The sequence below is a fragment of the Siphateles boraxobius genome, unplaced genomic scaffold, assembly GCF_051911475.1.
Source record: "Siphateles boraxobius isolate OS27281-9 unplaced genomic scaffold, OSU_SipBor_1 56, whole genome shotgun sequence".
Classification (NCBI taxonomy): Eukaryota; Metazoa; Chordata; class Actinopteri; order Cypriniformes; family Leuciscidae; genus Siphateles; species Siphateles boraxobius.
Window position 1 is genome coordinate 9082687 of NW_027509182.1, and position 22493 is coordinate 9105179.

A 22493-nucleotide genomic window follows, 5' to 3' on the forward strand; every position below is an offset into this window, starting at 1 on the left:
ACAGCACAAGTAGGATGGGATGCATCGGGAGTCAGACATTGACCACTTAATTAAGTTTCATTTTGTAAAAGGCCTTTCTTTAAAGTGAATTTCGTTTTGTATAAATTTTATCTTAATTTTAATAATTTTTTTATCAATCAATTGCCTGGATTTAAAAAATAAGAATCAAATATAGCAGACAACATAATCATGACATGATCGTGCGCTGGTGCGCCGCGGTCACTTGCATTGAAATCTCATCATAAATTAACCAAAACTCAGTGTATGTCTCACTAACGCATTCTCATCCTTTGGCGTCATATGTGACGCCATATGACAAAACGGCGAAATACTACGCACATGGCACCCTTTATCGTCAATATAACACGCACTGTGATGGGTAGGTTTAGGTGTGGGGTAGGGTCTGCGTCTCATATTCACGCTAAAGGATGCCAGTCAACTTTATGACGCCTTGGGTTCGCGTGTTATATTCACGCTAAAGGGTGCCATGTGCGCCGTTTTGTCATATGGCGTCACATATGCCGCCAAAGGATGAGAACGGGCTCGTCTCACAGATATGACAGATAGGCCTATATCTAAATAAAGCTTGAAATTTCATTAAACGAAACAATTCAAAACGAAAAGAAATAGGCCACTCGCTGATTATTTAATCCATGATGTGCATTTCTCTCTATGCGCGTTCATATGGAAATGGCGATCATCAAATTAAACGAAACTATTCAAAACGAAAAGAAATAGGCTAGCCTACTCTCTGATTATGTAATCCATGATGTGCATTTCTCTCTATCGTTCACTACGGAGATGGCGATTCGTCAATTTCTCTAAACGAAACAATTCAAAAGGAAAAGAAATATAGACAATATACTCTCTGATTAATCCATGATTTCTCTCTATAGGCGCGTTCACTACGGAGATATCAATCGTCAATTTCTTTAAACGAAACAATTCAAAACGAAAAGATAAAGGCTAGCCTATACCTTCTGATTATGTAATTCATGATTTGCATTTCTCTCTATATATGCGCGTTCACAAGGAGATGGCGATCGTCAACTTAATCTTTGCAGCACTGACAGAAAAGTTGTGTTAATAAAAATCAATGGACGCGTGTCACCGGATTTACAAATGCACTTCCTACTTGTTAATTTAATTTAAATTAATTAATAAAATGAATACAATTGTCATAATTAAAATAATTAAATATTATTAAGTGTCCCATTTTTGCTCATTTATAAATAGAATATCTACCACCCCCTCAGCACCTGGGTTAAAAAATTATTTGGTGCCACCATATTATAACGGCCCACGTATTAAAAATAGTCGAGTCTAAATAGGGCTCCGGCTCATAATTACATTTAATGCCGTCAGCCGGGATCAGACACAACGTGCACGGGTTGGCCTTGATTTTTGTTTTGTTTTGATTTTTTGCCCGATCTGGTATTCAGTTTCTGAACGGTGTAGGCACAAGCCAACAGTTTGGTGACGCTGTCTGAGCCTTATGTCATAATTTTTAATTAGTCACAGTAATACCGTATACCCCGGTAAAATAGGGAGGAGGTTTGACGGTATCAAAATTTGGATACCGCCCAAGGCTACTATCTAATAATAATCTTTCCTTCTTTCTAACTAATCTTTCTTTCTTTCTAACTAATCTTTCTTTCTTTCTAACTAATCTATCTTTCTTTATTTCTTTCTAACTAATCTATCTTTCTTTTTTTCTAACTAATCTATCTTTCTTTCTTTCTAACTAATCTTTGTATCTTTCTTTCTAACTAATCTTTCTTTCTTTCTAACTAATCTTTCTTTCTTTCTTTCTAACTAATCTTTCTTTCTTTCTAACTAATCTTTCTTTCTTTCTAACTAATCTTTCTTTCTTTCTTTCTAACTAATCTTTCTTTCTTTCTAACTAATCTATCTTTCTTTCTAACTAATCTTTCTTTCTTTCTTTCTAACTAATCTATCTTTCTTTCTAACTTACCTTTCTTTCTTTCTAACAAATCTTTCTTTATTTATTTCTTTGTAACTAATCTATCTTTCTTTCTTTCTAACTAATCTATCTTTCTTTCTAACTATTCTTTCTATCTTTCTTTCTAACTAATCTATCTTTCTTTCTAACTAATCTTTCTTTCTAACTAATCTTTCTTTCTTTCTAACTAATCTTTCTTTCTTTCTTTCTTTCTTTCTTTCTAACTAATCTATCTTTCTTTCTTTCTAACTAATCTTTCTTTCTAACTAATCTTTCTTTCTTTCTTTCTAACTAATCTTTCTTTCTTTCTTTCTTTCTTTCTTTCTTTCTTTCTTTCTTTCTTTCTAACTAATCTATCTTTCTTTCTAACTAATCTATCTTTCTTTCTAACTAATCTTTCTATCTTTCTTTCTAACTAATCTTTCTTTCTTTCTAACTAATCTATCTTTCTTTCTAACTAATCTTTCTTTCTTTCTTTCTAACTAATCTTTCTTTCTTTCTAACTAATCTTTCTTTCTTTCTAACTAATCTTTCTTTCTTTCTTTCTAACTTACCTTTCTTTCTTTCTAACAAATCTTTCTTTCTTTCTTTCTAACTAATCTATCTTTCTTTCTAACTAATCTTTCTATCTTTCTTTCTAACGAATCTTTCTTTCTTTCTAACTAATCTTTCTTTCTTTCTTTCTTTCTAACTAATCTATCTTTCTTTCTTTCTAACTAATCTATCTTTCTTTCTAACTAATCTTTCTTTCTAACTAATCTTTCTTTCTTTCTAACTAATCTTTCTTTCTTTCTTTCTAACTAATCTATCTTTCTTTCTTTCTAACTAATCTATCTTTCTTTCTAACTAATCTTTCTATCTTTCTTTCCAACTAATCTTTCTTTCTTTCTAACAAATCTTTCTTTCTTTCTTTCTTTCTTTCTTTCTAATTAATCTTTCTTTTTTCTAACTAATCTACTAATCTTTCTTTCTAACTAATCCATATTCTTTCTTTTTTCTTTCTTACTAATCTTTCTTTCCTTCTAACTCACCTTTCTTTCTTTTTAATTAATCTCTTTCTTTTGAACTAATCTATCTTTCTTTTTAATTAATCTCTTTCTTTTGAACTAATCTATCTTTCTTTTTAATAATCTCTTTCTTTCTATCTTTTTTCTAATTAATCTTTCTTTCTACCAAATCTTTCTATTTTTTCTACTTCATCTTTCTGTCTTTCTTTCTTTCTTTCTTACTAATCTTTCTTTCTTTTTTTCTTTCTTTCTTTATTCCTTACTAATCTTTCTTTCTATCTGTCTTTCTTTCTAACTAATCTTTCTTTCTTTCTAATGTTTCTTTGTTTCTATCTCTTTCTTTCATTCTTTTCTTTCTAACTAATCTTTCTATCTTTCTTTCTTTCTTTCTAACTAATATTTATTTATTTCTAACTGATCAATCTTTCTTTCTAACTAATCTGTCTTTTTTCTTTCTAATGAATCTATCTTTATTTCTTTCTAACTAATCTATCTTTCTTTCTTTCTAACTGATCTATCTTTTGTTCTTTCTAACTAATCTATCTTTCTTTCTTTCTAACTGATCTATCTTTGTTTCTTTCTAAGTATCTTTCTTTCTAACTAATCTTTCTTTCTTTCTAACTAATCTTTATTTCTTTCTAACTAATCTTTCTTTCCTTCTAACTAATCTTTCTTTCTTTCTAACTAATCTTTTTCTTCTTTCTTTCTTTCTTTCTTTGTTTCTTACTAATCTTTCTTTCTTTCTAACTAATCTTTTTCTTCTTTCTTTCTTTCTTTGTTTCTTTCTTTTCTTTCTTTCTAACTAATCTTTCTTTCTAACTAATCTTTTTCTTCTTTCTTTCTAACTAATCTTTTGTTTTTTCTTTCTTTCTAACTAAGCTTTCTTTCTTTCTAACTAATCTTTTTTCTTTCAAACTAATCTATCTTTCTTTCTAACTAATCTTTCTATCTTTCTTTCTAACTAATCTTTCTTTCTAACTTACCTTTCTTTCTTTCTAACAAATCTTTCTTTCTTTCTAACAAATCTTTCTTTCTTTCTAATTAATCTTTCTTTTTTCTAACTTATCTATCTTTCTTTCTAACTAATCTATCTATCTTTCTTTCTAACCAATCCATCTTCTTTCTTTTTTCTTTCTTACTAATCTTTCTTTCCTCCTAACTAACCTTTCTTTCTTTTTAATTAATCTCTTTCTTTTGAATTAATCTATCTTTCTTTTTAATAATCTCTTTCTTTCATTCTTTCTTTCTAACTAATCTTTCTATCTTTTTTATAATTAATCTTTCTTTCTACCAAATCTTTCCTTTTTTTCTACTTCATCTTTCTTTCTTTCTTACTAATCTTTCTTTCTTTCTTTCATCCTTACTAATCTTTCTTTCTATCTGTCTTTCTTTCTAACTAATCTTTCTTTCTTTCTAATGTTTCTTTCTTTCTATCTCTTTCTTTCATTCTTTCTTTCTAACTAATCTTTCTATCTTTCTTTCTTTCTTTCTTTCTTTCTTTCTTTCTTTCTTTCTAACTAATATTTCTTTCTTTCTAACTGATCAATCTTTCTTTCTAACTAATCTATCTTTTTTCTTTTTAATGAATCTATCTTTATTTCTTTCTAACTAATCTATATTTCTTTTTCTTTCTAACTTATCTATCTTTTGTTCTTTCTAACTAATCTATCTTTCTTTCTTTCTAACTGATCTATCTTTCTTTCTTTCTAACTAATCTTTCTTTCTAACTAATCTTTCTTTCTTTCTAACCAATCCATCTTCTTTCTTTTTTCTTTCTTACTAATCTTTCTTTCCTTCTAACTAACCTTTCTTTCTTTTTAATTAATCTCTTTCTTTTGAACTAATCTATCTTTCTTTTTAATAATCTCTTTCTTTCATTCTTTCTTTCTAACTAATCTTTCTATCTTTTTCCTAATTAATCTTTCTTTCTACCAAATCTTTCCTTTTTTTCTACTTCATCTTTCTTTCTTTCTTACTAATCTTTCTTTCTTTCATCCTTACTAATCTTTCTTTCTATCTGTCTTTCTTTCTAACTAATCTTTCTTTCTTTCTAATGTTTCTTTCTTTCTATCTCTTTCTTTCATTCTTTCTTTCTAACTAATCTTTCTATCTTTCTTTCTTTCTTTCTTTCTTTCTACCTAATATATATTTTTTCTTTCTAATGAATCTATCTTTCTTTCTTTCTAACTAATCTTTCTTTCTAACTAATCTTTCTTTCTTTCTAACCAATCCATCTTCTTTCTTTTTTCTTTCTTACTAATCTTTCTTTCCTTCTAACTAACCTTTCTTTCTTTTTAATTAATCTCTTTCTTTTGAACTAATCTATCTTTCTTTTTAATAATCTCTTTCTTTCATTCTTTCTTTCTAACTAATCTTTCTATCTTTTTCCTAATTAATCTTTCTTTCTACCAAATCTTTCCTTTTTTTCTACTTCATCTTTCTTTCTTTCTTACTAATCTTTCTTTCTTTCATCCTTACTAATCTTTCTTTCTATCTGTCTTTCTTTCTAACTAATCTTTCTTTCTTTCTAATGTTTCTTTCTTTCTATCTCTTTCTTTCATTCTTTCTTTCTAACTAATCTTTCTATCTTTCTTTCTTTCTTTCTTTCTTTCTACCTAATATATATTTTTTCTTTCTAATGAATCTATCTTTCTTTCTTTCTAACTAATCTTTCTTTCTAACTAATCTTTCTTTCTTTCTAACTAATTTTTCTTTCTTTCTAACTAATCTATTTTTCCTTCTAACTAATCTTTCTTTCTTTCTTTCTAACTAATCTTTTTCTTCTTTCTTTCTTTCATTCTAACTAATCTTTCTTTCTAACTAATCTTTTTCTTCTTTCTTTCTTTCTTTCTTTCTTTCTTTCTTTCTTTCTTTCTTTCTAACTAATCTTTTGTTCTTTCTTTCTTTCTAGCTAATCTTTTGTTCTTTCTTTCTTTCTTTCTAACTAAGCTTTCTTTCTTTCAAACTAATCTATCTTCCTTTCTTTCTAACTGATCCTTCTTTCTTTCTTTTTCTTTCTTTCTTTCTTTCTTTCTTTCTTTCTAACTAATCCATCTTTCTTTCTAACTAACTTATCCATCTTTCTTCATTTCTAACTAATCCATCTTTCTTTCTTTCTTTCTAATCCATCTTTCTTTCTTTCTTTCTAACTAATCCTTTCTTTCTTTCTAACTAATCTTTTACTTCTTTCTTTCTAACTAATCTTTCTTACTTTCTAACTAATCTTTCTTTCTTTCTTTCTTTCTTTCTTTCTTTCTTTCTTTCTTTCTTTCTTTCTAACTAATCTTTCTTTCTAACTAATCTTTTTCTTTCTTTCTTTCTAACTAATCTTTCTTTCTAACTAATCTTTTTCTTCTTTCTTTCTTTCTTTCTTTCTTTTTCTTTCTTTCTAACTAATCTTTTGTTCTTTCTTTCTTTCTTTCTTTCTAACTAATCTTTTTCTTTCTTTCTTTCTAACTAATCTTTTGCTCTTTCTTTCTTTCTAACTAAGCTTTCTTTCTTTCTAACTAATCTTTTTTCTTTCAAACTAATCTATCTTTCTTTCTTTCTAACTGATCCATCTTTCTTTCTTTCTTTCTAACTAATCCATCGTTCTTTCTTTCTAACTAATCCATCTTTCTTTATTTCTAACTAATCCATCTTTCTTTCTTTCTAATCCATCTTTCTTTCTTTCTTTTTAACTAATCCTTTATTTCTTTTTTTCTTTCTTTCTTTCTAACTAATCTGTTTTCTTCTTTCTTTCTTACTAATCTTTCTTACTTTCTAACTAATCTTTCTTTCTTTCTTTCTAACTAATCTTTTCTTCTTTCTTTCTTTCTTTCTTTCTTTATTTCTAACTAATCTTTCGTTATTTCTTTCTTTCTAACTAATCTTTTTCTTCTTTCTTTCTAACTAATCTTTTTCTTCTTTGTTTCTTTCGAACTAATCTTTTTCTTCTTTCTTTCTTTCTAACTAATCTTTCGCTCTTTCTTTCTTTCTAACTAATCTTTCTTTCTTTCGAACTGATCCATCTTTCTTTCTTTCTTTCTTTCTTTCTAACTAATCCAACTTTCTTTATTTCTAACTAATCCATCTTTCTTTCTTTCCAACAAATCCATATTTCTTTCTTTCTAATCCATCTTTCTTTCTTTCTAACTAATCCTTTCTTTCTTTCTTTCTTTCTTTCTTTCTTTCTTTCTTTCTTTCTAACTAATCTTTTTCTTCTATCTTTCTAACTAATCTTTCTTACTTTCTAACTAATCTTTTTCTTTCTTTCTTTCTTTCTTTCTTTTTTATTTCTAACTAATCTTTCATTCTTTCTTTCTATCTAACTAATCTTTTTCTTTCTTTCTTACTAACTAATCTTTTGTTCTTTCTTTCTTTCTAACTAAGCTTTCTTTCTTTCTAACTAATCTTTTTTCTTTCAAACTAATCTATCGTTCTTTATTTCTAACTGATCCATCTTTCTTTATTTTTTCTAACTAATCCATCTTTCTTTCTTTCTAACTAATCCATCTTTCTTTATTTCTAACTAATCTTTTGTTCTTTCTTTCTTTCTAACTAATCTTTTGTTCTTTCTTTCTTTCTAACTAATCTTTTGTTTTTTCTTTCTTTCTAACTAAGCTTTCTTTCTTTCTAACTAATCTTTTTTCTTTCAAACTAATCTATCTTTCTTTATTTCTAACTGATCCATCTTTCTTTATTTTTTCTAACTAATCCATCTTTCTTTCTTTCTAACTAATCCATCTTTCTTTATTTCTAACTAATCCCATCTTTATTTCTAACAAATCCCTCTTTCTTTCTTTCTAATCCATCGTTCTTTCTTTCTTTCTAACTAATCCTTTCTTTCTTTTCTTTCTTTATTTCTAACTATTCTTTCTTTCTTACTTTCTAACTAATCTTTCTTTCTTTCTTTCTAACTAATCTTTTTCTTCTTTCTTTCTTTCTTTCTTTCTAACTAATATTTTTCTTTCTTTCTTTCTTTCTTTCTTTCTAACTAATCTTTTTCTTCTTTCTTTCTTTCTTTCTTTCTAACTAATATTTTTCTTTCTTTCTTTCTTTCTTTCTAACTAATCTTTTTCTTCTTTCTGTCTTTCTTTCTTTCTGTCTTTGTTTCTTTCTTTCTTTCTAACTAATCTTTTTCTTCTTTCTTTCTTTCTTTCATTCATTTCTTTCTTTCTACCTAATCTTTTTCTTCTTTCTTTCTTTCTTTCTTTCTTTCTTTCTAACTAATCTTTTGCTCTTTCTTTCTTTCTAACTAAGCTTTCTTTCTTTCTAACTAATCTTTTTTCTTTCAAACTAATCTATCTTTCTTTCTTTCTAACTGATCCATCTTTCTTTCTTTCTTTCTTTCTAACTAATCCATCTTTCTTTCTTTCTAACTAATCCATCTTTCTTTATTTCTAACTAATCCATCTTTCTTTCTAATCCATCTTTCTTTCTTTCTTTCTTTCTAACTAATCCTTTCTTTCTTTTTTCTTTCTTTCTTTCTAACTAATCTTTTTCTTCTTTCTTTCTAACAAATCTTTCTTTCTTTCTTTCTAACTAATCCATCTTTCTTTATTTCTAACTAATCCATATTTCTTTCTTTCTAATCCATCTTTCTTTCTTTCTAACTAATCCTTTCTTTCTTTTATCCTTCTTTCTTCTTTCTTTCTTTCTTTCTTTCTTTCTTTCTAACTAATATTTTTCTTCTTTCTTTCTAACTAATCTTTCTTACTTTCTAACTAATCTTTTTCTCCTTTCTTTCTTTCTAACTAATCTTTCTTTTTTCTAACTAATCTTTTTCTTCTTTCTTTCTTTCTTTCTTTCTTTATTTCTAACTAATCTTTTTCTTCTTTCTTTCTTTCTAACTAATCTTTCGTTTCTTTCTTTCATTCTAACTAATCTTTTTCTTCTTTCTTTCTTTCTTTCTTTATTTCTAACTAATCTTTCATTCTTTCTCTCTTTCTAACTAATCTTTTTCTTCTTTCTTTCGTTCTTTCTAACTAATCTTTCGTTCTCTTTCTAACTAATCTTTTTCTTCTTTCTTTCGTTCTTTCTAACTAATCTTTCGTTCTTTCTTTCTAACTAATCTGTCTTTCTTTGTAACTAATATGTTTTTCTTTCTTACTAATCTTTTTTTTCTATTTCATCTTTCTTTCTTTCTTTCAAACTAATCCATCTTTCTTTATTCCTTACTAATCCATCTCTCTTTATTTCTAACTAATCAATCTTTTTTCTTTCTAATCCATCTTTCTTTCTTTCTTTCTTTCTAACAAATCCATTTTTCTTTCTAACTTATCCATCTTTCCTTCTTTCTTTCTTTCTTTCTTTCTTTCTTTATTTCTAACTAATCTTTCATTCTTTCTTTCTTTCTAACTAATCTTTTTCTTCTTTCTTTCTTTCTTTCTTTCTAACTAATCTTTCGTTCTTTCTTTCTTTCTAAGTAATCTGTCTTTCTTTGTTACTAATATGTCTTTCTTTCTTACTAATCTTTTTTTCTAACTAATTCATCTTTCTTTCTTTCTTTCAAACTAATCAATCTTTCTTTCTTTCTAATCCATCTTTCTTTCTAACAAATCCATTTTCTTTCTAACTTATCCATCTTTCTTTCTTTCTATCTAATCATTTCTTTCTTTCTACCTAATCTTTCTTTCTTTCTAACCTATCTTTCTTTCTTTCTTTCTTTCTAACTAATCTTTCTTTCTTTCTAACTAATCTTTGTTTCTTTCTTTCTTTCTAATCTTTCTTTCTTTCTTTCCTTCTATCTAACAAATCCATCTTTCTTTCTGTCTAACTAATCTTTCTTTCTTTCTAACTAATCTTTCTTTCTTTCTAACTAATCTTTCTTACTTTCTAACTAATCTTTCTTTCTTTCTAACTAATCTTTTTCTTTCTTTCTTTCTAACTAATCTTCTTTCTTTCTAACTAATCTTTCTTTCTTTCTAACTAATCTGTCTTTCTTTCTAACTAATCTATCTTTTTTCTTTCTAACTAATCTATCTTTCTTTCTAACTAATCTATCTTTCTTTCTAACTAAGCTATCTTTTTTCTTTCTAACTAATCTATCTTTCTGTCTTTCTGACTAATCTTTCTTTCTTTCTAACAAATCTATTTTTCTGTCTTTCTAACTAATCTTTCTTTCTATTTAATCTTTCTTTCTAACGAATCTTTCTTTCTAACTAATCCATCTTTCTTTCTTTCTAACTAATCCATCTTTCTTTCTTTCTTTCTTACAAATCATTCTTTCTTTCTTTCTTTCTAGTCCATCTTTCTTTCTTTCTTTCTAATCCATCTTTCGTTCTACTTATCTTTCTTTCTTTCTAACCTATCTATCTTTCTAACAAATCTTTCTTTCTAACTTACTTTTCTTTCTTTCTAACAAATCTTTCTTTCTAACAAATATTTCTTTCTTTCTTTCTAACTAATCTTTCTTTCTTACATATCTATCTTTCTTTCTTACTAATCTATCTATATTTCTTTCTAACTAATCCATCTTTTTTCTTACTTATCTTTCTTTCTTTTTTTCTCTCTAACTAATCTTTCTTTCTTTCTAACTAATCTTTCTTTCTAACTTACCTTTCGTTCTTTCTAACTAATCTTTCTTTCTATTTAATCTTTCTTTCTAACTAATCTTTCTTTCTTTCTAACTAATCTTTCTTTCTAACTTACCTTTCGTTCTTTCCTTCTTTCTTTCTTTCTTTCTAACTAATCTTTCTTTTTTCTAACTTATCTATCTTTCTTTCTTTCTAACTAATCTATCTTTCTAACTAATCCATCTTCTTTCTTTTTTCTTTCTTACTAATCTTTATTTCTTTACTTTTAACTAACCTTTCTTTCTTTTTAATTAATCTCTTTCTTTCTTTCTTTCTTCCTAACTAATCTTTCTATCTATCTTTTTTTTAATTAGTCTCTTTCTTTCTACCTAATCTTTCTATTTTTTCTACTTCATCTTTCTTTCTTTCTTTCTTTCTTTCTTACTAATCTTTCTTTTTTTCATCCTTACTAATCTTTCTTTCTATCTGTCCTTCTTTCTAATTTTTCTTTCTTCTTTCTTTCTTTCTAACTAATCTTTCTTCTTTCTTTCTAACTAATCTATCTTCTTTCTTTTTTCTTTCTTACTAATCTTTCTTTATTATTAATTAATCTCTGTCTTTCTTTCTATCTATCTTTCTTACTAATGTTTCTTTCTTTCTTTCTCTTTCTTTCATTCTATCTTTCTAACTAATCTTTCTATCTTTCTTTCTAACTAATATTTCTTTCTTTCTAACTAATCTCTCCTTTCTACCTAATCTTTCTATTTTTTCTACCTCATCTTTGTTTCTTTCATCCTTACTAATCTTTCTTTTTACTTTATTTCTTTTTTCTAATCTTTCTTGTTTTCTTTCTAACTAATCTTTCTTATCTTTCTTTATCTAATCTTTCTTTCTTTCTTTCTAATTAATCTTACTTTCTTTCATTCTTTCTTACTAATCTTTCTTTCTTTCTAACTAATCTTTCCTTCTTTCTAACTAATCTTTCTATCTATCTAACTAATCGTTCTTTTCTTTATAACATCGTTTTCTTTCTTTCTAACTATTCCATCTATCAAACTTCTTTCTTTCTAACTAATCCATATATCAAACTTCAAACTACTTTAAACTTCAAACTATTTTAAACTTCATCAAACTCTCTGGTCCGGCTTTTTCAAGCCAACTTTAAGTTTGTCTCAAACTTTTTTTTCTAGTTATGCAATTGTGACTGATTAATCAACATTTCATGTGATTTATCAGTTGGCAACCATATATCATTGACAGCATTAAATACCCAGTGAAATGAAGATCAAGAACAGGTTTTGTGACTTTTAGGCAATATCTACTAACTTTGTGTGGTATTCTAAATGGTAATGCATTTTTCTAAAAGTTGACTAAATAAACTTGCAGCAAATATAAAACTTTAAGTCTTTCAGAAAAAATGGCCAAATATTCTTGTATGCATGTTTGCAAAATTTTTGTCCAATAAAATGTCTTTTAGAATGACCAGTCATCAACTAGCAATAGCAAACAACAAATTATGGGTATGTCAGGCTGACATTTACATTATTACTTGAAGAAAATTGTGTTTGTCGTTTTATCACTTCACAGGGTCTTGAAAACTGGCATTCCATACACGTGATAAACAAAAAGAGGTATTTTAATTTAAAAGAACCAACAAAGTTTTCAGTGCACTTACCGTTACAACTGTGGCAAACATGTATATCAAACAAGAGAAAAACACAGATACGATTAGAGGTTACACCAATGAATTACAACCAGTTATCCTAATTAAGTCTATATATTAAAAGTAAACTTCCTGTTCATTTAAATTCTTAAAACCTAAAAAATGTAAACGTGATTAATCATACATAATGAAAGTGCAACTTACATAGGTGGAATGTTTAGAATAGAAATTAACTGATGAAGCCAAGAAATATATGTGATTTTATAATTAACCATTTTAAAGCATTTATTTCACTGGTTGGTGCATATGTTTAGTGTGCACATCTCTAACATGACAGTCTGTGATGCATAACCGATAAGCTTGTTTCAAAGTTTTCCACCCACTTGTTCTGCAGTAAGGGTAGGCATTCCAGGCCTTTTCGTGGAACACAAGCGAACCTTCAGGAGCAATCACCTTTAAAAAGCCTGGTACTTTGCTGGGCAGCAGAACATACAAAACGAAAAACACAATGATGTTTGAATTACTTAAATGTTCCTAAAACGTGTTATATAAATATGTTGTCAAATTGTATTGAAAGCCAAGCTTCTCATGCAGTCATGACTGGTATGAATACAGGTGTGTAAATCCACATCTGCATACCTTTTGAGATGGTAGATTTTGTGCGTGTACTGTCCTTTCTCGCAATCCTTTTCATAGGGCTCATTCTTCAATATCTCTATGCCCTCTCCTCCACCGGTCTCATTCTTGCTGGCTTCTGCCACAGAGTACAGCTGCCCTACTTGATACTGGAACAAATCATAATAGCCAACAACATTTAGGCTATGTTCAGAATGGATTCTACCACACTGCTTACTGCATCTGGTGACTGTGGAGGCCATTTGAGGATAGTCAACTCATTGTCATGGTCAAGCAACCAGTTTGAGATGATTTGAGCTTTGTGACATGGTGCATTTTCCTGCTCGAAATAACCATCGGAAGATGGTACACTGTGGTCATAAAGGGATGGACATGTAGCCCATCTGCTTTAAGATGCGATGTGTTGTGCGTTCGGAGATGCTCTTCTGCAGATCTCAGTTGTAACAAGTGCTTTTTTGAGTTACTGTTGCCTTTTTATCAGCTCAATCCAGTCTGGTCATTCCCTTTCAGTCGATAACGTCGGACGTAGTCGACGTCGACTGAATTGGGATCTCGCTAGAGAGCCTGTCTTCTTCGAGGACTATTGAACGAGCCAATGTAATTGGCGTGCGTGATTCGCATCACACACTCCGCCCCCGCGGCGCGGGTATAAATACGGAAGTGGATGCACGCACTAGTTGCCTTTCGCTTCGGAGCCGATCGTTTGATGTCTCTGAGAGTGCTGTTGTCTACAACGAGCGAGTGTGTCGGTGTTCTTCAGGAAGACTCTCCCAGTGCTGGTGTTCTACAGCGCGAGTGCAGCGGTGATCGCGAGCTTTGAGCTCTCAACTGCTGTTTTAACAGCAACAAATTTCTAAATGTTTATGTGTGTTGATGGCTGGTTAGAGGGCAGAAAAGTGAGTGCTTCACTGTTTCAGTTCTCTGTTCAGTGTTGCCGCGGTCATTCCCCTGTGTGCTCCGGCACTGGTGACGGTCCTATTTTCTGAAAGAGCAACACGGGTGCGTTTGCGTCTTTTTCAAGATGTCATTCCGCCCGTGCGTTTCTGGGTGCGGACGTTCCCTGTCTCTCTCTGATGGTCACAACTGTTGTGTCACGTGTTTGGGCTTACAGCACGCTGAGACAGCTTTTGTGGACAGCTCGTGTTTTCACTGTGGGAACATGACTGTCGCAGTGTTGAGGGCGAGACTCGCCTTCGTTCGCGGACAGCGAGTCCCCATTACCATGCCCCACCCTCGGGTGCTGTGTGGGATGGGTGACCGGAGGATAGTGTTGGATGTCCCGCCCGGTAACCATTCCCTGTGGGCTCCTCACTCCTCCCTTCCACTGCAACCACTGGAGCCTCCTGTGTTGTCTGCTGGTCCATCTGTAATGGGTGGGCCAGCGGTTTCATTCGGGGCTCCCCTGGAGGACAGGACGCCGATTGCAGCATCGGAGGGTGAGCTGACCTCTAGAGATGATGACTCGGCTGCATTGTCTCCCTCCGGGAGTTCAATGTTGCCCGTGCCGGATCCAGAATTATCAGCTATGCTGAAACGGGCCGCCGAGGCTGCCGGGCTCGAGTGGAACCTCCACCGTGTCCCGTTCAGTCTCGGTTGGAATCTGGAGTTTGGTATCTTGGGGCGGGCCGCGCTGGTACTCAGCTCGCCGCCCCAGTGCCTTTCTTTCCCGAAATGCATGGAGAGCTTATCAGGTGGTGAACAGCATCTTTCTCTGCCAGAAACTGCCTGAATAGCTTTTCCCCCTCATTACCCTTGATGGAGGAACGGTGAAGGGTTGCGAGGTGTCCCTCCATTGGAGTGGTCTGTCGACACAGGTGCACCTGTGTCCGGCGGCCGCTGCCTTTTGGGGGGATCCTCGTCTCCCCCCTAAGGCCTGTGAGGTTTTGTCCGTTCCGACGGGCAGAGCTTACAAAGCCTGTGGGCAAGCCGCTTCCTCTTGCGTGCCATGGCGTTGCTGCAGGCTAGGGCACCCATGGCATGCACGAGGGTAATCCAGACCGTGCGCTCATAGGTGAGCACCGCACTGCATCCGACCTCACCCTCCGGGGTACGGGTGTCGTAGCATGCGTGATCGGTCTGGCGATGTCCACCTTGGTGGTCCAGTAGCGCCTTCGTTGGCTCAGCCTGGTTGGTATGGCGGATGCGGACAAGGTTCGGTTCCTGGTCTCCCCAATTTCCCAGGTTGGGCTGGTCGGCGACGCAGTGGAGAACTGCATCCAACAGTTCTCTGCCGCTCAAGCGCAGACGGAGGTCATCCGGCACATCCTGCCCCGGTGGCCAGCTGCTGCCTCCACCCGCCGCCGGTGGCAGCTCCTCCGCCTGCTCGTCGCCGTGGGCGTTCCCCGCCGCTCCTGCTGGCCCTCCGCAGCAGCCTCCCCCCAGGCCTCAGCATGGAGCCGGCCGCAGTAGGGACGCCCAGCCCGCTCCATGCGCTGCCAAGCCAGGTGGGAAGCGACAGCTAAAGCATTCCGGAGCGGGCCGCCCAGGAATGGATGAGATGCTCTTGGAGTGGCACGATCACTCCCTCCCCCCGGGTGAGGGCCGGGTGGAGCCTTTGTTTGTGTGTGTGTCTGTTCCGCCGCTGGCTCCCAAAAAAAAAAAAAAAAAAGCGGAGCAAGCGGTACCCACACTTCAAAGAGAGAGCAATTTCATCTGTTCCTGGATCTCAAGAGGGCCAGTCTGGCGGGTGTGACCCTGTATAGCCTTACACCCCTCAGCTCCCCCTTGGTCGCCAGCAGGCAGCTTGGTGCGTTCGAGGACCCGGTCATCCGCCTTCTCACGCGCCCCCTGCCGCTTGTGGGGACAGGTAAGTGTTGCACAGCACACTAACACCACTCTCTCTACTTTGCTGCCCCACCTCAGGCTCAGCTACCCTGCTCAAGTCAGTGATAGTCATCACATTAGGTGTTGAGCAGACGTGCTCCTGAAAATTCAGTGATATTCATCACACCGAGCGTTGAGCAGTGCTCCTGACTTGTGCGTGCTTATCTTATCCTGCTGGCGAAGGATTTGATATAGCCGCTCCTCCAGCCGGTACGAAGGCCAGTTGTAAACTCGTTCTTCGTGCTACTAGGTGGTGGGTCGTGACCATCTTGGCCCAAGATTGGTCTGCAGCTCCGACCTGAAAGACATGTGCTTAAAAACAGATCTCTACCTTCCGCACCGCAGGCCATCCTGTGGGTTGCGTGTAAGGGTGGAGTATCAGTACAGTGTCCTTCCCTTCGAGTGCTCCAGAGCCCGTTGGGTCTTCAGGTCAACTGGAAGAGAGTAATCTCGCCCACGGGCTTAGTATCTCTTTTTCAGTTTTGGAGATGGACTCGGTCTAACACGTTTCTCCAATGAGAATGTGTTCAGCTGGTGTTTGAAGTGAGAAAGGGTCCCACTGGAAGAACTTTCAGAGGCTCCTGGGGTATATGGTAGTTGCAGCCATTGGCTTCCTCCATATGTGACAGCTTCAGCGCTAGCTTCATGATCGAGTCCAGAGGTGACAGTGGCAGAGCAGCTCACCCTGTGTGACTATAGTTCATCCCGGTCTGCTGCCAAACCCTCTTCAACAGAGGGGCCAAGTACAAAGGGCGTGTTTTAACGGGGGTCTGGGCGACCCCCGACTACACGGGCATTCGTGCCTCGAGTTGTTAGACATTGCGACCGTTGCGCAAGCTTCCCCTGCATGTCACAACTCACCCGTCACCTCCTCCTTGGAGTCAGACGCTTCTGAGGGCGCCTTGTTCCACTCCTCCCGCTTACTCAATCGTGCCGCCATCGAGCCTCACGACAGTTATAGCCAGGGCAAGTGGAGACTCCATCCCCTGGGTCCGACTGGGTCATGACCATTCCAGGGCCGCTCAGGTGTTGAGCAGGAATGCTCCTGAAGCTCAGTGAACTTGTCACACTCAAGTGCTGAGCAGAAATGCTCCTGTCGCTCAGTGAAGTTCTTCGCACTCAAGTGTTGAGCAGAAATGCTCCTGAAGCTCGGTGAGTTTATCACACTCAGGTGTTGAGCAGGAATGCTCCTGAAGCTCAGTGAACTTGTCACACCCAAGTGCTGAGCAGAAAATGCTCCTGAAGCCCAGTGATCTTCACATGTTGTGTTGAGCAATGCTCCTGTATTTTGCGCCCGTCGCTTGCACCTACGTGCCAAGTCAGGAGAGGAACAGGTCTTCATAGTTGCCCCTTATTGGCCCAACTAGACCTGGTTCCCATCAACAGCCTTCCTGACTTCCCCTGAAAACTCTTTCGGGGACGGGGCACGATGGCACACGCGTTCTGCCCCCGGAGATTCCGGGCGGTCTTATATCTGAACGCGGAGGTTCAGGTGGCTATCACAAGAACATGTGATAGATACCATCACTTCTGCGAGCACCCCCTAGAATTGGGTAGCGTGCTTACGCCTTTAGAAGTGGAACCTAGTCGTTGAGTGCGTCTTCTCTCCAGAGGAGATCCTGAAAGCTTTCGATCACTTCAGTGCTCTCTTTCCTGCAAAATGGGTTGCAGTAGGCTGTTTTCCTTCACCCTCAAAATGATGTTGCCTCGGTGTTTAAACGACGCTCATCGTGTTGCAGAAGTATGCAGAATCACGTTCTGATCGTCAGGTTCCTGAGGAGCAAGGTCTTGTAAATCCTTGTGTCCCTCTTTATCCTCTTGGGCCTTGTCCCTGGTGCGACTGCACTGCAGAGACCGCCCCTGAGCCACTGCAGGCAGTGAGTTAAAAAATCTGTTATATCAGTTCTCCTGCCCGTGTGGTCTCTACTAGAGGGTAGGGACTTGCTCGCTTTCGGTCAACGTATTGTGCCTGGAGTCTGGGCCGGCTAACTCTCACAAGCTGAGACCCCGGGTCGGATTGTGCCCAAGGTTCCTACCCCTCCCGTAATAGGAGCAGGTGGTGAGCCTGCAAGCGCTGCCCTGGAGGAGGCAGATCCAGCCCTGGCTTCTCTGTCCGTTCGCTTGGACGTGTACAGAATGCAAGTCATAGACCTCAGACCAGCTCTACAAATATCTGTTGGAATTCAGCAGAGAGGGAAGGCTGTTTCCATGCAAAGTTGCACTTAGTGCTTGCCTTCATTTCGGTAAAGATCCGAGATGCAACATGTCCACTTAGGTGTTGAGCTCCTCTATGATGAGTGTAAAGTGCTCCGCCTGGGCGTTGACGATATGCTTTGCTAAAACAGATTCTAGAGTTGGGGGCTGGACGACACCTAGTTGAACCGCTGCTTCCCGTGGGTTCCCTTCTCATGAAGCCAGTTTCACCGTGAGCCCGGTTCAAGTGTCGGCTTGCTGCGCCATTCCCCTCCTATGACCTGGATACGTGCGCCTTTCTACTCCAGTTGAGTTCCCTTAAAATTTAACCCTGTTGAGTTCCTCCACACCCCTCCGACGTCGGACGTGCGGAACGTCTGGTGTTAGGCCTACCACTCGTAAGCAGTGTGGAACCTGTGTTAGGCTGGGTCCATATGTTGCGGTCCCTTCGGCGACCCCATATGTGTATTCTTCCACGATACGGCTCCCTGCAGTGAGCCCGTGTCTTCCCTCGGCAGAGTCTCTCTGCCGTCACTGTCCGGTGTGTCTCCCCCCGTCTTAGGCTGGAGCCACCCCAGTGTCATTCCATATGTAGACTGCCCGGTTTCCGCCCAGTTCAGATGTGTATTTTCCACGTTACCTCCCTCTGGGTTGGACGTGGCTTCCGCAGCGTCCCTTCCTTCCAATGTACGGGGAACGCTTTCCCAGTGGTCCTGTAGGAACAGCAGTGACTTCCCTGGCCTAAGCCCTGTCCTTCCCCGCCTTAAATTTGCGGGGGCATCAGGAGGCTTTGGTTTAGGCACTGGAAGGTGGCAGCGTTAGTGGCGTGTTCAAAGGGTGATCCCAATTCAGTCGACGTCGACTACGTCCGACGTTATCGACTGAAAGGGAACGTCCTGGTTGCGTATGCAACCCACCGTTCCCTGAAGGAGGGAACGGAGGACGTAGTCCCCTTGCCACTACCGCTGGACCACCGCTGACCCCGGGTTACTCTCGGCTCCTCAGCGAAAAAGCAACTAGTGCGTGCATCCACTTCCGTATTTATACCCGCGCCGCGGGGGCGGAGTGTGTGATGCGAATCACGCACGCCAAGTACATTGGCTCGTTCAATAGTACTCGAAGAAGACAGGCTCTCTAGCGAGATCCCAATTCAGTCGACGTCGACTACGTCCTCCGTTCCCTCCTTCAGGGAACGGTGGGTTGCATACGCAACCAGGACGTTCTCCTCTGAACTCCTGCATCAACAAGGCATTTTCACAGACAGAACTACAACTAACTGGATATTTTCTCTTTTTCAGACCATTCTCTGTAAACCCAAGAGATGGTTGTGCTTGAAAATCCCAGTAGATCAGCAGTTTCTGAAATATTTAGACCAGCCTGTCTGGCTCCAACAACCATTCAACAACATGGAAGTTTGCTGAGGAACCACTGACCTATCCTATGTTTTAATTTTAAAATATAAGTTTGCTTTGGTTGGTTTAGCATCTGTTGGTTACTGCATAATTCCCATACTTACAATTTGTGTTATTTCTTAGATTTGATGACTTTACTATGAATCTAAAATGTGGAAAATTGTACAAATAAAAGAGTAGGTGTCCAAACTTTTGAATGTATGTTACTGTAAATACCATATGCTGCTTTAATAAAACTACAACCTATGTTCACAGTATTTCACAGAGGCATAAGTTAAAGAATGTATACATGAACGTGACAGTATAGATTTATATTCAGCTGCTTTAAAAAAATAAAAAAAAGCAATAATAAACTCACCTCTTCAACCGTGCATGGCAAAACAATGTGGCTGAAACACACCGAGAGATACTGAAGTGAGACTTACATACACACAAAAAAAGACAATGCAATATAATTTATACATAATAGCCTATTCTTGGTGAGGAAAGAACATGACAGGCACAGTGGATACTGTAGTTCACCCAGAAAGAAAAGTCTGTCTTTTTACTCATTTACTCACCCTCATGTTGTTCCAAACCTGTATGTTCTTTCATCTATGGAACACAAAGGATTTTTTTTCCCTAAAATTGGTTATTCTCTAATGACGTGTTTATCGGTGCGAGGGTGGGACAACCTGTCACTCACATGAGATCCACCAATAGCAAACTAAAAATGTATTACATTTTATGTATTGACATATTACACTGTCATTATTTATCTAACAAATATTAAGCCAAAACTGAAAAGCAATAGGTGACAAACTAAGCTTCCATAGGAATCAAGAGGGTGAGTAGTAGCCTGGCGCTGATAATCAAATGTCTTTGATTAACTGATCATCAGCAAGTGTGACCACCTCTATAAAGCAGAAGTTTTGGCAGTTTGCTGGTCTGGAGTATTCAGGTGTGTGTGTTCACACAATAACGAGGAGGAAAGAAATCAGCAATGATCTTAGAGAAGCAATTGTTGCTGCCATCAATCTAAGAAGGATTATGTATATGGCCATTTACAAACAATTTGAAGTCCATTATTCTACAGTAAGGAAGATTATTCACAAAATGGAAAACATTCAAGACAGCTGCAAACCTTCCCAGGAGTGGACGTCCCAGCAAATTCACCCCAAGGTCAGACCTTGCAATGCAAAGAAAATTTTCAAAACACCCAAGAACTACACCTCAGACTCTACAGTCCTCAGTTAGCATGTTAAATGTTGAAGTTCATGACAGTACAATTAGAAAAAGACGGGACCAGTATGGCATGTTTGGTAGGGTTGCCAGGAGGAAGCCTCTTCTCTCTAAAAAGAAGATGGCAGCACGGCTTAGGTTTGCAAAGTTGAATCTGAACAAACCTCAAGACTTCTGGAACAATGTCCTTTGGACAGACGAGACCGAGGTGGAGATGTTTGGCAATAATGCACAGTGCCGAGTTAGGTGAAAACTAAACACAGCAAATTAGCAATAATACTTCATACCAGCTGTTCATCACGATGATGGAGGGGTGATGTTTTGGGCTTGATTTGCAGCCACAGGACCTGGGCACCTTGCAATCATTGAGTCGACCATAAACTCTTCTTCACACCAAAGTATTCTAGAGTCAAATGTGAATCCATCTGTTTGACAGCTAAAGCTTGGCCTAAATGCAACAGAACAATGATCCCAAGCACACCAGAAAATCTACAACAGAATGGCTGAAAAAGAAAAGAATCAAGGTGTTGCACTGGCTCAGTCAAAGTCCAGACCTCAACCCGACTGAAATGTTGCGGCGAGACCTTAAGAGAGCTGTGCATAAACAGGTGCTCACAAACTTAAATTACCTGAAGCAATGTTGTAAAGAAGATTGGTACAAAATTCCTCTAGAACAATGGGAGCGTCACGATGTAGTGCAGAAGAAGACAAACTTTTACTATAATTAGAATTCCAACGGATACAGACAGGCAGGATGAAAAAAACACACTACATAAGACGGAGAACGGACAAAGACTGGCTGAATTGAAAGGAACTAAATACAGACACTGATGAACACAGATTAACAGAAACCAGGTGACAGATAATTAACTAGACACAGGTGGAACAGATGATGAACTAAATGACAGTAACCATAGAGACAGATGAGTGGCGGGAAAACAGAACAAAGGAAGACATGTGACTAGGAGTGACTGTGACAGTACTCCCGTCCTCGCGCCGTACATGGTGAAACGAGGGATGGATGGAGGGATGGATGGAGGGAGGGATGGAGGGAGGGAGGGAGGGATGGAGGGAGGGATGGAGGGAGGGATGGAGGGATGGAGGGAGGGAGTCATCCTCAGGAGGGTCAGCAGGGTCTACAGGGATTGAAGACTCCAGGATGGTACCGGTTCTGGAGACCAGGAAGGAGCAGGCTGAGCAGATGGCCAGGGCGAAGACGACCCTTAGGGCGGCTAAGACGGAGACGACCCTTAGGGCGGCTAAGACGGAGACGACCCTTTGGGTGGCCATGGCGGAGACGACCATTCGGTCGGCTATGGCGGCTCAGCTTTCGTGGCCATTCAGTGGGAGCCGTGTCTGGCCACTAAGGCCGAGGACGTACAGGCATGGCATGACGTGAAGATCAGGCTCGGCAAGACTGACGTGAAGCTCAGGTTCAGTAGACATGACGCGAAGAAGCTCTGGCTCAGTAGACATGACGTGAAGAAGCTCAGGCTCGGTAGACATGACGGGAAGAGGCTCGGGCTCGGTGGGACGAGACTCTGGATGGGCGGTCTCGGCGGGACGAGACTCTGGACGGGCGGTCTCAAGTTCATGGCTGTTTGAAAGGCCAATGGTGAACTGAGAACCACAGTGGAATAAAACCCACTCAACAAAAGCCTCAAAGTTTTCTCGAGGTCCCACATCAGGCATGCGTGCCTTCGTCTCCGCATTCAGGCCTGTGTGAAAGAAAACACTCAATGAAAGGTCGGGGAAGGAGATAAGGCATGCCAGGTCGAGAAAGGTCGTGGTATGGGCCTCGAGAGAGAGCTAGTCCTGCTAGGAGGATCAGATATACGGCAGGATCCATCTAGGGGTCTACCGATTATCTGCGCCGATATTAAGCATTTTTATGGTTATCGGTATCGGCCATTTTCAAAACCGATTTGCCGATTAAATAATTTAATTTGGCTCTGACACAGCCACCTCTGTCGGAACTCACCACTCTGTAGACTAGACCAATGTCCCCGCATATCTGATTTGTTGGGAGTCATGAGTCCGGCCAATAAACGCGGAGAGCTGAAGGCACTGAAAGTTTTG

General features: G+C 37.4%; 1 protein-coding gene and 2 long non-coding RNA genes across 4 annotated transcripts in view; all 3 read right to left on the reverse strand.

Annotated features, from left to right (window-relative positions):
* Positions 1-22493, reverse strand: part of LOC143715036 (phosphatidylinositol transfer protein beta isoform-like) — a 50986-nt gene that overhangs the window by 23484 nt on the left and 5009 nt on the right. The window contains exons 2-5 of the mRNA XM_077206627.1: positions 19552-19582; positions 12769-12914; positions 12513-12604; positions 12142-12149 (exon numbers count right to left, since the gene is read on the reverse strand). Of these exons, the coding sequence (XP_077062742.1) occupies positions 12142-12149; positions 12513-12604; positions 12769-12914; positions 19552-19582 (277 nt within the window). The remainder of the gene's footprint in view (positions 1-12141; positions 12150-12512; positions 12605-12768; positions 12915-19551; positions 19583-22493) is intronic.
* Positions 4644-11300, reverse strand: LOC143714857 (uncharacterized). Of its 2 annotated transcripts, XR_013195635.1 has the most exons (4): positions 11181-11300; positions 10751-10886; positions 5109-5279; positions 4644-4676 (listed from the first exon to the last, which is right to left on the reverse strand). It is a non-coding gene; the product is annotated as an uncharacterized LOC143714857 (long non-coding RNA). The 2 variants fall into 2 exon arrangements; XR_013195634.1 differs by lacking the exons at positions 4644-4676; positions 5109-5279 and having other exon boundaries at positions 10530-10886.
* On the reverse strand, positions 6126-6346 carry LOC143714856 (uncharacterized). The gene is made up of 2 exons (XR_013195633.1): positions 6312-6346; positions 6126-6193 (listed from the first exon to the last, which is right to left on the reverse strand). It is a non-coding gene; the product is annotated as an uncharacterized LOC143714856 (long non-coding RNA).